This window comes from Sceloporus occidentalis, unplaced genomic scaffold (assembly GCF_023333645.1).
Source record: "Sceloporus occidentalis isolate IW3139 unplaced genomic scaffold, rSceOcc1.0.p SCAF_232, whole genome shotgun sequence".
Taxonomy (NCBI): domain Eukaryota; kingdom Metazoa; phylum Chordata; class Lepidosauria; order Squamata; family Phrynosomatidae; genus Sceloporus; species Sceloporus occidentalis.
The window spans coordinates 912,192-927,578 of record NW_028317212.1 but is presented as its reverse complement, the minus strand read 5'-3'; the positions used below and the strand labels follow the sequence as shown (position 1 = coordinate 927,578).

At 41.2% G+C, this 15,387-nt stretch overlaps 1 protein-coding gene across 1 annotated transcript; it reads left to right on the top strand.

Moving 5' to 3' along the window:
• The first annotated feature begins 1,097 nt into the window (after nucleotides 1-1,097).
• Nucleotides 1,098-1,802, top strand: LOC149276666 (transmembrane protein 171-like). Its single transcript, XM_089503429.1, has one exon. The coding sequence runs from the start codon at nucleotides 1,098-1,100 to the stop codon at nucleotides 1,800-1,802; it is 705 nt and encodes a 234-aa protein (XP_089359555.1).
• Nucleotides 1,803-15,387: the final 13,585 nt, after the last annotated feature.

Sequence of the window (15,387 nt, the reverse complement as noted above, 5' to 3'; positions counted from 1 at the left end):
AATACATGTGTATATTATTAAGAGTATAAATCCTATAAGAGAGAGGAAAAAGATATGTATTTAGTGGATACAGCCCACATACTCCGGGGCACAGTCTGTAACATATGACATTGATGCGTGGAAAAAAAAAGTGCTTCTTTCAATTTTTCATCATATTTAATTTTTTTTAGAAAATAAACTGACAAGATCTTGTCCTGAAAAGAAAAAAAAAAACAAGAAACTTGTGTGGGTTCACTAAATGGGAGAGAATTACAGCTAAACACGAGCGCCACCAAAGTGTCAAAACATCCTCGGTCACGAAGGGTAACAAAAAAAACCAAACCACAGTCTGGTGCTTAAAGGGTTAATTGTCTTTTATTACAACAGGGTTTGTTCTTCTGTTCAAGTATCCTCAACATTGTATCTATTAACAAGTTACAAGTATTTCTATGAAGCCCTTACTTCTTAACACTGCAGAAAGTCTGTTTGGAACAAACCACTTCGTGTTAGGGGGGTGGGGGGTGGAATACAACACTGTCATTTGTGAAAGCGGCAGCTGTATTGGCCCTGAAGATATTTGGAAGCAGGACAGAACACCCCTATGGTCTTTGCAGTGTGGTACAGCCTGCCCTGACTGTGATGTCATAGTGCTGTGACATCACAATGCTGTGATGTTCTGTAAAAGCGCATCCAGACACTCTGGTTGTTTCAGATTGTGAGCAGTAGCAGTACTGAGCATAACAGTTACCTGTCCACGACAGGCAGCGAAATCGCGATTTCTATTGACTTTAAAAAGACAAAATAGGCAGAGATTAAAAGGCCTTCATTCGTGTGCACGCAATAGCCGGCACATAGGCGCGAGTCTCTGCACCTGAACATCTTTGACTGACACCCGACAGGTACACGTTTCAGCCATCATGGAGCGCACTTGCTTCGGCACTCCTGGCCCTCGCACAAGCAGCAGAATAACATTCACGCTGTTTGTGTTTGGCTGGGCGCTGTTATGCGGCGGATCTCTACTTTCTGTCTATGGGTTCGCGACATGCCAGTCCGACAGCTGTATCACCTACAAGGCGACGGGCCCGGTACTTGCCGGGTTAGGGCTGGCATTTGTAATGATGGCAGCGTTTACTGCCAAACGAGAGAGGAGAAGGAGGGAATTAGAAGGAGACCCGACGGATCCAGATAGCAGCTTCCTCTGCGGGAAAAGCCGGCAGTTTGTGCAGTTCGTAATACTCGGGATGCTGTTACTGGCTTGCGGGGTACTGATTAGTATCCCAGGACTTGTGTTTCCAGCCTGCAAGCCGGTATCCAACACAGACAAACCCCCTAAAGTCTGTGAAACTCCCTTACTGCAGACAATCGTAATCATACTAATCGTCTTGTGTTACTGCCTGGCTATCTGTCTGAGTAAAAACCGTCGGGACGGCGACTCTGAGGAGGACCCAGAAGCCTGCAGATATCAGCCGGTTCCAAGGATGGGTGACGAAGTCTTCACGTTCCCGTCAGCCCTACCTCCAAACTTTGCAGGAGGACATGATCGGCCAATGAGCAGGGACCCTCCTTCCTATGACAGCATCCAGTTTGAAAGGGGCGCCCGTGATTCCGGCGGAAGCGACGGGGAAAACGTACACACCGTTCCATGGCGAGGGGGCCCGAGAGTAGAATACATCAACGAGCCTATCCCTTCAGAGCCACCTCCAAGATATGAGGACATATACCCTTCTCAGCCGGATCCTGAAGAGAGTTCATCATCATCATCGTATTACTCGTTTTCCCAATCATCGGAGTCGAGTGACTATGAGCTCGCACCAGGACCCTAAACGTGGAAAGTCTGAACTATCGGAGGGGTTTTTTTTCTAACATTTCGACTCAGTACAGAGTTTGAGCCGGAAGCGTCACCCAAAACATCACATCTGACAACACCCAGGTCTGCAGATAAAGGACTGAAATCAGACCGGGTTTTTTGTCAGTGCCGGCACCGTACATGACGCCTGTTGAAATGTTTTTTTCCCCCCCGTGAGACTTCCACCTTAAATAACGGATAAATAAAATGACATCTTTTCATGGTTGCCCCTCAAACAGTATCTGTGTGCGTTTGTGTGCGTGTTGGATATACCGCGTGTACGAGGTCACATATTCGTATGGAATCTATAAGATAAATCTCTTACATGTGAAATCAATGTGTTATCTATGGCTTGGAGCCACCTCCAACGTATCAGACAGTTTCGGGTTGATACGAATGATCCTTGGGACCGCTAAGAATTGCCCTTGAGAAGTTGATCCCTCTTCCCCTCGCCCCCATGTAATTATTATGCTGCGGGGATCCTTCTCCCTGATTGTGTTCCCAAAAGTAGAAAAATTTTTTTTTTTCTCATTTCTTTCTTAAACTGTAATGCTTTAAAAACGAAAAGAAAAGAAAAAGAATCAGAATTGTAACAAATGTAACAGCCCCTTGAATGTAAATCTTCTCTCTTCTCCAAAGCGATCCCTCCCCCGAAGAACTCCACAGCGGAGCCGGATGGAAAGCCGTCTTGTTATTTCTAACCAGACAGAAAAATCCTCGCCAATGTCTCATATTATTATTCATAATTATTATTTATATTAGATTATTTGATATAGTGCCATCATATTCCGCAGCGCTGTACAATACACGTGAAGTAGAATCAGCTCTTTAAGCATCCCGAGTGCTGATTTCCGGAAGGTTCGGACCGGGCTGACATCCCAGTTCCTTTAGGAACAACCTGGCAAGGGTTGCAGTGGAGTGACTGTAATAGTCTGATTTAGTGCAGGCCCCTGCATTGGATGAGTTGGGCCCCTCAAACCCAAGAGGAACAGTTTTATTCGGTTTGCCTCCGCAATGCCCGTCGCTGCGTCGGATGTGCAGAGAGCGGGGTGCGCACAGTGCGCTCTCCTCCGATACTTCCCAAATATTACACTCTTCAGGTCTGTGCGCCCAATAAATCCTCGTTATGATGTCTAAAAGCAATATATTTTTGGGGACATACTAAAACGAATGACAAAATGGAATGCCCATAGACTATAATGGAAGGGAAAAGAATAATTGATTTTGAAATAAAAGCTTAAGAAATAGCATTTAGACCTTTGGCACACATACTCCCCTAGGACACACATGTGATCTAAAACTCAGATTACGTTGGATTATAGCTGTTTTCTATGGAATGACAGGTGAATGACAGTATTGAGTGAATGCCCATAGGATATAATGGGAGAAAAATCAAACCTGTTTTTCAGACAAAACCCTCTGAAATATCATATGGATCTTTGTCATTTTGAACACTGGTGACTCTTGTAATATGTTGGTCACCAGAATGAGGAATCTGCACTCACACCAAAGGAACTCTGGTGCTTAACTGTGCCAGGAAGGGCCAGCTCCCCAGTAGATCAAAATAAATAAAGGCTCCAGGCACTCAAGGGTTCCCAGCTCAGGCAGATTTATTAAAGGAAGACAGCAACAACGTTTCAACCTCACAATGAGGTCTTTATCAAATTGATAAAACTGTTATTTTGTTGAATTGAGTCCTCGCACAAGTATGCCATCCACTCTTCTCTGATAAAACATAAGTTTGCCAGTTGGTAACAAGCAGCTGCAATAGACAATAATATGTCACAATTTTCTTTTGCTCTTTCTTTTTCCTTCATGGAATCTATGACTATCAAAAGCAAATTCTGCATTTCTCACCACTAACTAAAGTAAACCATCTCATACTTACAGGCAATAGGAAGCAACTTCGAATAAAGTAAACATTGCCCTAGTAAATTAGATAAATGGTTTAAATGTTATAATGTGGCTTAAAGTGATATTTATTAACTAAAATAAACTGAGATAGTGGGTTCTATCCAATTATGTGAGAGAAATCAGTTATTGGTTTTTTTTTTTACTAAATAGGTTGTATTTCCGTCTATGGTATTCAATGAGCTGAGATGGATTAATTTAAACCACTGAATAGAGCTGGATATTTCAATATGCTGATTTAGACCTGTGTTAAACTGGACCAAACTAGACTTATTCTGCTGTTAAAACATTTCCAAATTAGCCCAGCATAATACATAATTAAATTGGTAAGATTTCTTTAAAGGATGTGATTAACCCCAGCGTTTATTTTACAATGCTTTCCAAAAAACTACCAGATAAATTTCCATCTTTCTTCATCTATAATTTCCTACCAACTCATTCAGTGCATCCCCACAAATTATATATTGAGTTTTTAGAGGACAAGTAGGATCTTATATACACAAACCATTTAATATTGAAAACAAATTCTAAAAAATGCGAAGAAATTACCATTCTTTTCACAGTTGCTTCTATTAAAAAATATACATAGCCAGTGTAAAGTAAGTAGAATAAAAAATCTAACTTAATTTAGGTATTTACTTTGATTTTGGAAACACCTCCTATGCCTGGTATTTATATTTATTTTGGTAGTTACTGGGCAAAATATGAAAGATGTGCATCACTGTTTTCAAACATATATATATATATTATAGTTGGGCCCCAAAAGTATAGAAAAAGCTATACTGCTGTATAAAGGTATTCAGTGCCCTTCACTAATATGGACACCCTTTGTAAATATGAGCAAAAAATGCTGTGGAAATTTGTCTTGACGTAGGTTTCCATTGATAGTTTAAATTTTTTAGTACATTTGGGTGACTTGGAATAGGAAGTTGTTCAACCATGACTTCCTGTTTCACAGGGGTATAAATATTAGGTAACACATAGGCCAAATTCCCTTAGTCATTGATCATAATGGGTAAAACCAAAAAATATGGCAGTGATGTGGGGCAAAAGATTGTTGAGCTTCACAAAATGGGAAATATTTTTTATTAGTGATATTGTGGATGGAAAGGGATGTCTTTTTGCAGATGACAAAAGTTTGCAACAGGGTCGATGTTCCTGGAGGGATAAACCAAATGGCAAATGATTTAGATAAACAGAAAAAATGGTCAGAGCTGTGGCATTGATAAATGCAAAGTAATGCACCAGTGCAAAACAACCCAAGGGCAGAGTATAGAATATTTGATACGGTCCTAACCTCAACGTGTGAGGAAAGGGATTTAGGGGTAATTATTTCAGAGGATATGATTTAAGTTTTTAAATACTTAAAGGGAGTTGATTTAAAAGGAGAAACATCAGAAAATATTTCTTAACTGAAAGGGTAGTGACTTCATGGAAGAGCCTTCCATCAGAAGTGGTAGATGTTAATACAGAGAAGGTGTTTAAGAAAGCATAGGATAGGCATAAGGTTAAGCTAGATATAAGATAAGGCCAGGTACTAAGGAAAGTTTTAAGATGTTGGGCAGACTGGATGAGGCGAATGGTTGTTATCTGCCGTCACTTTCTATAAGTGGCTTTAAGAAAATGGCAAAAGCACTGAAAATGCCTACTTCCACCACCAGTGAAATAATTAAGGAGTTCCAGTCAACTGGAAATGTTATGAATTAACCTGGAAGGAAGAGTATGTGTGTCTATATTGTCTCAAAGCACTGTGAAGAGGATGGTTCTAGTCGCAAAAAAAATCTCCAAGGATCACAGCTGAAGAATTTCAGAAATAAATTGCGTCTTGGGGTCAGAAAATCTTCAAAACTACAATCCAACGTCACCTACATCACCTCAAGTTGTTTGGAAGGTTTGAAGAAAAAAGTTTCTACTCTAATCCAAAAACAAACTCAACTGGCTTCAGTTCGCTGGACACTACTGCAACTTCAGATAGGACCGGGTTCTATGGTCGTGTGAAACCAAAGAAGAGTTTTCTTGCCAATAAACACCAGTAGTGGGTTTAGCGCACACAGAGAGGCAGCCATATGGAAAAGGACCACATGCCCACAGTTAAATATGGTGGTAGCTTTTTTAATGTTTTGGGGCTGATAAAATCCAGGTCCTACTATGGCCATCGCTGTCCCCTGATTTGAACTCCATAGAAAACATGTGGACAGTCCACCAGCGTCGACCTTGAAATTTAACAGATGGGGAGAGATTTTGTATGGAGGAATCTGAGATCCCTCGCCATGTATTCTCCAACCTCATCGGCATTATAGAAGACTCAGAGCTGTTATCTTGGCAAAGGGAGGTAAGCACAAAGTATTAACTAAAAGGGTGTCGATAATTCTGCCACACATATATTTCATTTTTTTTTATTTATTTTTTTAAAAACCTGTGTTGTGTTTGCAATTGTTTGATATCCATGATAGCAGAGCATTTCTGTGTATTCTTTGAAGAAAAGATGAAAGGGTTAAACAAGACAAATTTTCACAGCATTTTTAGCTCAGTTTAAACTAAGGGTGCCTATGTTGGTGAAGGGCACTGTATACCTTTATACAACAGTATAGCTTTTTCTGGCCACTTTTGTGGGTTAAATATTATATATATCCCAGTAACCCAGTTTAGCCCAGTAACTACCAAAATAAATACCAGCCATATGAGGTGTTTCCAAAATCAAGGCAAATACCTAAATACATGTGTTTCTTACTTTGCACTGGCTATGTATATTTTGTAATAGAATAACCTGTGAAAAATTGAATTTTTCCTATTTTTAGATTTTTTTTTCATATTAAATAATGGTTTATGTATAAAATATTTTTTTCAAATGAAGATCCTACTTGTCTTCTAAAAACTCAATATAAAATTTAGGGATGGACTGAATGAGTTGGCAGGAAATCATAGTTGAAAAAAGATGGAAATGTATCTGATATTTTTTTGGAAAGCATTGTAAAAAAAACCAAAAAACAAAAACCTGGTCATTAACGGGTTAATCATAGCCTTAAATAAATGTTACCAATTTAAAACAGCTATAATTCCACTTAATATGAGGTTTAGAACCTATAACTGTACTAGGGGAGTATACAAGACAAAGATCTATATGATATGTCAGAGGGTTTTCTCTAAAAAAAGAATATTATTTTTTCTCCCATTATATCCTATGGGCATTCCCTCAAAACTGTCATTCACCTGTCATTTCATTGAAAACAGCTATAATCCCACTTAATATGAGTTTTAGATCATGTATCTGTACTAGGAGAGTATATGTGCCAAAGATCTATATGATTTTTCAGAGGGTTTTGTCTGAAAAAAAGGTTTGATTTTTCTCCCATTATATCCTATGGGCATTCCATCAATACTGTCATTCACCTGTCATTCCATAGAAAACAGCTATAATCCCACATAATATGAGTTTTAGATCCTGTGTCTGTACTAGGGGAGTATGTGTGCCAAAGATCTATATGATATGTCATATGGTTTTCTCTAAAAAAACAGTATTATTTTTTCTCCCATTATATCCTATGGGCATTCCCTCAAAACTGTCATTCACCTGTCATTCCATAGAAAACAGCTATAATCCAACGTAATCTGAGTTTTAGATCACATGTGTGTCCTAAGGGAGTATGTGTGCCAAAGGTCTAAATGCTATTTCTTAAGCTTTTATTTCAAAATCAATTATTCTTTTCCCTTCCATTATAGTCTATGGGCATTCCTCCCCATTAAAGTCTATGGGCATTCCTCCCCATTATAGTCTATGGGCATTCCTCCCCATTATAGCCTATGGGCATTCCTCCCCATTAAAGTCTATGGGCATTCCATTTTGTCATTCGTTTTAGTATGTCCCATATTTTTGTCATTCATAAGAGCGTCCGGTGGCGTCAGCCGAAGATTTCTCTGGAAATTGCGCTGTATTAAGTCATCACATTGGTTACATTGTGGTCTCTGGTGGTCGATGAATGACCCCGGCTCTGGTTTTAAGGTTGGGGAGAGGAGACAAGAAATAATGTCAGGGTTGCTTTAAATCCGCACGGAGCATGTGATCCCGCACAGAACATGTTAATTGTTTGCTGCACGCATCGTAACACACGGCCTCCAAATACCCTTCATTAAGAGTTCCCTGCGGTCAGGGACATGCAGAATAACAGTCAGTGATCTCTGGGCCAGACACTCACACTAACACACCCCACTCAGACACAACAACACAAGCAACCACACAACATAGACAGACACTGACACACAGCCAGACACCCACACTAACACACCCCACTCAGACACAACAACACAACCAACCACACAACACTAACATAGACACACAGTAACACACAACCAGACACCCACACTAACATGCGCACACCCACACACACAATAACACACCCACTCAGCCACACCAACACAACCAGCCACACAACACTAACACACACACTAACACACAACCAGACACCCACACTAACATTCCCACACACACTAACATGCCCAGACACACAATCAGGGCCGGCATTAGGGGTGTGCGGCCGCACATCCTCCCTGTTAAATAAAGTTAAAAAACAAACAAACAAAAAACCCCTATGTTTTAATTTAAGTTCCGGGCAGGGGCGCCGAGCGGTCGCTCGTGAAGTTTTCAGCAACTGCTCGGCGCCCCTCACTCTCTGTGACTCCGTCGGGGTGCCGGCGTTTCATGCCGAGCGCCGGGATATGATGTTATATTCTGGCGCTCAGCTGTGAAGCGTGCACCACGGCAGAGCGGGGAGACAGACGCCTCCTGCTCCCACCACAGGACTCCGGCAACAAGGTAAGTAAAGATAATGGGAAGTAGGGAGAGGGGGTAGAGGGTGAGGGGAGGATCACTGAGAAAGGGCAGAGGGGGGGGCAGTGAGAAGGGGCTGAGGGGGGGAATCAGTGAGAAGGGGCAGGGGTGGCAGTGAGAAAGGGCAGAGGTGGTAGACAGTGAGAAGGAGCAGAGGGGGAAGGCAGTGAGAAGTGGCAGAGGGGATAGATAGTGAGAAACGGGAGAGGGGTTAGATAGTGAGAAAGGGGGAGAGGGGGTACATAGTGAGAAAAGGGGGTAGGCAGTGAGAAGGCGGAGAGGGGGCACATAGTGAGAAGGGGTAGATAATAAGAAGGGGAGGGGTAGATGGGGAGAGTGGAATATAGGGGTTAAAAGGCATTTCTAGAGGCAGAGTGGCATATAGGGGTTAAAAGGAATATCATGGGGCACTCTGCCTCCAGAGAAGCCTTAAGCCCCCATATAACACTCCCCCCGACTTAGCACTGCTTCTGACGTCTCGTGTAGGTAGCGGGTGGAGGCCGGCATTCATGAAGTTAATGGGGCCGGTGTTCACGCACCGTGCCTCAGCTCTTCGTCCCACCCCTTTTAAGATGTAGGACGAAGTGCTGATGCACTGCCATTGGGCAGCACATCGTGTGCAGGCCAGCCCCCTTAACATCATTAGGCGCCGGTGGCGGAAGGAGGAGGCCCAGGTGCCGCTTTCAATACTGCTGGCAGCCGCTCAGTGGCTGTTTTAAAGGTTGGTCTGCCGCGGACCGGCCCACGGAGTGACCGGCCTACCGGGAAATTTCCCGATATCCTGGTGGGCCAGTCCGGCCCTGTGTTCCAAGAGGAACGATCATGAAAGCTTAAGCTCTGTAGGCCAACAACAAATGGGCCATTCAAAAAAATTTAAAAAAACAACAGGAAAAAGTCCAACTTTGGCTGATGGCACTGACTGCGCAGGAATGTTCCTATATCATACCTCGAAACTCTCTGGGTTTTACCCACAGACTCTGGGAGAAATGCCACTTTTCTGGGTCATGGGAGCGGCATTCTGACATGTTCCACTCCCCGCCCATTTCCCCCTAAAACAGCAGTCTGTCACACAACATTAGCTGGACTTCCTGTCCACATCCTGCGAGGAACTAGATAGCCAGAACCATAAAGTTGCTACCTGTACACCATCAACCCTGGAAGCCTGGATTACATTTCCATTAACGGCAAAGGACTCTTTAGACTCAAAGATAGTCCATTAAAACCACTAGGATGAATCATTCTAGGTAAATGGCTACAAGATAACGCCTTATATGATGTATGGTGTTGTTGCAACGCCTCAGAAAGAGACTTCTCTCACTTCTCTCAGAGACATAACTCCTATGCTAGAATAGATATGTTTCTCTTGAAATCTAGCTCCATAAGTGAAGTATTCTCCTGCAAAATAAAAAACATTTCAGATCATGCACCAGTACTTCTTGAAATTAAAACTGTGGCCTTTCCAAGTAATACGCCCTCCTGGAAAAACAATACTTTTATGCTATCTACAGTGGCGTCTCCAGCTTTCATATTTAGGGGGGGCACATGGGGGGCCAGGGACCAAAGTAGGGGGGCCAATTATAAAACGGTACATATACACTATATATATATATATATATATACACACACACACGTTAGACGTGCATTTTTAACTACATAATATGCACTTATCTCTTTGAAGTAAAGACTGTGATTAAAATATGATTTCAAAATAACAGCTAAATTGACAGTTATTTTTCATTCTTTAATATTAGCCCCTGCTGACGATATATATAAATATTAGACCCTGCTGCAGATATATAGAAATATTACACCCTGCTTCCGATATATATTAATATTAACCCCTGCTGCGGATATATATTAATATTAGCCCCTGCTGCGGATACATACTTATATTATACCCTGCTGCCGATATACATAGAAATTATACCCTGCTGCCAACATATATTAATATTAGCCCCTACTGCCGATATATATTATTAGTCCCTGCAGCCAATATATATAAATATTAGCCCCTGCAGCCAATATTTATTGATAATAGGCCCTGCAGACAATATATATTAATATTAGCCCCTGCTGCCGGTATATATTATTAGTCCCGGCTTCCGATATATATTAATATTAGCCCCTGCAGCCAATATATATTAATATTAGACCCTGCTGCCAATATATTTGCCACACTGACTGCAGATCAGGGGAAGACAGTGAGAGTCAGTGCAGTGTTCCATCCTTCTGACTGCACCGTGACATTGAGAGGTCCTCTCCCCTGTAATCATCCCCAGAGTCCCTTTGTCCCCTCATTCACTAAAACCATACCGCTCTTTTACTTACACCCTGTAGTTCAGGTATAGATCAAATAAACAACACATGGAAACAGCACATGCAACTGAATGAGATAAAAAAAAACAACCTGTATTTGCAGGTATACATAAATAATGTATGGAAACATAGCAGATACAGATCAACAGAATTTGACACACTATTTGACATCCAAACAACTATAAATCATTCTTTTTTATCACATTATTAAAATCCCAGAAATCAAAAAAGTTAAAAGGCCCAAATAAATTAAGGAGATTAGACATAATGGAAACTTCAACAAAACTTTTAGCCATTAATGCATCACAACCATCTTAGCGCTGCGTCACCAAATGAACCCCTCATCACAGATAACACAATGCACACAGCTGCATATAACTAAGCTGAGTACCACTTGGTGTGTGAAGGGCTGTGAAGCCAAAGGGGAATAGCGTCCTGTATACTGTAATCAAGAATTGAGTTTCACAAACTCTGAACCAACATCTAACTTTTAATAATATATTCAGATTGAAATAACACAAAACCTTTACTTTTCCTCTGATTTCTAGGCCTAGAAAGTTTTGTCCTCTGAAGTGACCACAAAATCTGGATAAATAAAATTACAAAGTTCTATTTAACCCTCTACAGCAAGTAAAGTGCCAGGAAACAGATGACCAAACTCATATCAGGACAGGCTCTGCCACACTGACACCCAAACACATACCCCAGGGCAGGCTCTGCCACACTGACACCCAAACACATACCCCAGGGCAGGCTCTGCTGCCACAAGGACGCCCACATCAGGATGGGATAACCATATAAAATGCCTTCCACATTGCTTTGCTGTTTGTGTGTATTGACCCTTGTGTATTTGTGCCCCCCAGCCACCCCCCTTTGTGCATTTTTGCAATACACCCTTGTGTATTGATTTATTTGATGCCCCCAGCCAGCCCCCCCCTCCCTTGTGTATTGATTTATTTGATGCCCCCAGCCAGCCCCCCCTCCCTTGTGTATTGATTTATTTGATGCCCCCAGCCAGCCCCCCTCCCTTGTGTATTGATGCACCAACCCCTTGTACTGGTTAATATAATGGCCCCCATACCCATGTGTATTAACCCCCCCCCCGTTTGTGTATTGATATATGTGACATCCTTCTAACCACCCTGATGTGTAATTATGTCCCCAGCCACCATCTTTTTGTATTATTTAATTTTCCCAATGCAGCCCCCCCTTGTTAATGTCCCTCCTTCTGTCACCTCCACTATTTATTTAAAATAAAATACTTTTTTTGCTGGCCTTCATTCTTCCACTGTAACACCGCTGCTCTTCTCCCTCATGCTCTTCTCCCTGTCAGGCAGTGACAAGCAACTGTTCCGTAAGAGCCCGCCCCCTTCAAAGGGGCGGGACGAAGAGCCTCAGTCAGTGATTGGCATGCGGGCAATCCATTTAGCAGCCAGCGGAGGCGGTTTTACAGCCGCTTTGAAACTGTCAGCCGCATCGGCTGCAATTGGAGCTTAGTGTTCCGGCACACCGGGTCAATGGTATAGCGTTTCAATTGGGGGGGCACACTGGGGGGGCACAGCATAATGTAGGGGGGGCCATGGCCCCCTCTGGCCCCCCCCTGGCAACGCCACTGCCTATCTAATCCTGATTCACATAAGGTAATAAAAGATAACTTAGAAGAATTCTTCAAATTTAATGCTTGGTCAGTAGACAATCCTGTCACTGTATGGAGGTCTCATAAGGCCTTTTCCAGGGGCATCATCTTACAACAAACATTTCGGTTTAATAAACTCCATAAAAAAGAACTTGCGGAAACTTTGAAAAAATTAGAAACCCTCGAAAGTAAACACAAACTCGATAATTCATACAATACATTGCAATCTCTTACAGATATCAGACTTAAACTACACGAACTAATGCTTAAAAATCACATTAAAACCTTTTAAAAAGGTGGAAGCTAAATATTACAGCGACTTTAATAAACCAACCAAACTGATGGCTAACAAAACTAAAGGAGTAAGGGTCCAACATAGAATAGGTCACCTTGTAGATGACATATCAAAAGAAAAAATGCTAAATCCAATCGACATAGCTAACACAATAGCGGAATATTACAAAAAATTATATAACCTGAAAGACGACCCTTTAACCCCTCAACCTACTCACGAGCAGTATTCCCAATATTTAGCTGAACGCCAACTACCTAAAATTGTTTCAAATCTCCGATCTTCCTTAGAAGCACCATTTTCGGAAGAAGAAATTGAATCAGCTATAAAATCATTACAAACTGGAAAATCACCAGGCCCTGATGGATTTTCCTCAGAGTACTACAAACTTTTTGATTAATACCCCACTTAACCAAATCTTGGCTACTCGACTGCAAGAAGTGATCCCTGTGCTGGTCCATCCGGACCAGGTTGGATTCACCAAGGGCAGACAGTCCTCTGATGGGACAAGAAGGGTCATTGACCTAGTCTCTTGGGCTGAGTACAAAAAGACGCCTTCTCTGCTTATCTCTTTAGACGCAGAGAAGGCGTTTGATAGACTACACTGGGATTATGTAAAAACCGCTCTCTCACACTATGACATCCCAGATGATTTGATCAAGGCTATCTTCTCTTTATATTCTGGACCTTCTGCTAGTGTCCAATGTAATGGTATTTTTTCTAATACCTTCCAGATCACCAATGGAACTAGACAGGGATGTCCCTTGTCCCCCTTGTTATTTATCCTAGCTATAGAGCCTTTGGCTGTCAGAAACAACCAGAAAATTAAGGGCATTGATCCTCAATAGGCACTCACAAAATCAGTTTATTTGCTGATGATGTTCTAATGATAATTTCTAATCCATTGGAATCCATACCGGAGATCCAGAAGGAATTAGATAGATTTGGCCACACATCTTATTACAAGGTAAACCAAAGTAAGTCCCATATTCTAAGTATAAGTACAAGCAAATTGACCAAACTCAATTTACAAAATTTTTTTAATTATGTTTGGAATCCCAAATCCATAACTTATTTAGGTGTAGAAATCGCCTCGGACAAACTCACTATGATTAAAAGAAAATTCCCAAAACTGTTGGATAGTTTGCAAAAAGAGATTGACGTGCTACAAACCCAAGAATGGAGTTGGTTTAGCCGACTAGCCCTATATAAGATGCTTCTGCTCCCAAAATTATTATATAAATTTAGAGCGCTACCGATTCATATCCCTCTTAATATATTGAAAAAATTTCAATCTCAAGTTTCAAAGTTTATTTGGCGACAACTAAAACCTAGAGTTTCCTTACAAATACTCACCAAAAAGGTAAAGAATGGAGGCATAGCTATTCCTAACATTATTGCCTACTATAGAGCCAACCTTTTAAAACAATCCTTGAACTGGATACAGAATAGTAACTCACAAAAACCATGGGTCCAAATTGAATCCGCCACTCTACAAATAACTGATTGGTCACAACTAATTTTGAATTTAGCTAAATTGACAGATATGCCCAGGTTGTGTATTCTCACAGTAAGTGCAGCTATGGAGGCTTGGAGATCTCAGACATCGATAGATCGTGGTAACACAAATGTCGTTGAACATGACTTGGGAATTGTCTCCCTAAAACATTTTGCAGGTCTCAAAAATATTTCTTCTTGGGCAAATAAAGGTATTACATCATTGAGTAAAGTTGTGGTTGATGACAAATTGATAGATTTTGACTCCCTTAGAACACAATTTAATCTTACCAAGAAAGATAGGTCTTTATATAAGTCTTTAGAGAAACTTTGGGAAAAATACCCTGTTACCAGAGTGCACCTTCCCCAGTACTTGTCTGACTTGTTAAACCCGAACTACACAGATATTACTGCAAAAATGTTTAAATCAATATATGAATTTTTCAATTGTGACTCGATACCAGAACTACTCCCTCACCATAAGAAATGGGAAACTGACCTGAACAAGATATTGACCCTGGATAAATGGTGTAAAGCATTGTCTTTATTTAAGAAGGCCACTATATGCACCAATCACAGAGAACAGTTGTACAAGATGACAACAAGATGGTACCACACTCCAGTGAAACTACATTGTTATTATGAGTCTTGTTCGGACGAATGCTGGAGAGGGTGCGGTCAAAGGGGGTCTCTAATCCATATTTTCTGGAACTGCCCTAAGTTGAATAAATTGAAAGAAGACTTAAACACGTTAATTAATATAGTAGTGGGGAAACCAATAGTAATTACTCCTGAATCAGCATTACTGAATATAGGTATAGATAAATTGAACTGTCTTGTCCAATTCCCGACAAGTCATATTTTCATTGCATACCGAACCTTGCTTGCGAAACTCTGGAAGACTGCAGTTATACCGGATATTAAAGATTTCATAAACATTGTATCTAAAAATTACATAAATGAACAGATATATGCATGGAGCTCAGGTAGGAATAACAGAATGCTCTTCATGTGGAATACATGGCTGAAACACTTCCCTAAACAATAGATTACACCAGGGGCCAAATGCGGCCTGCGAGACCTCG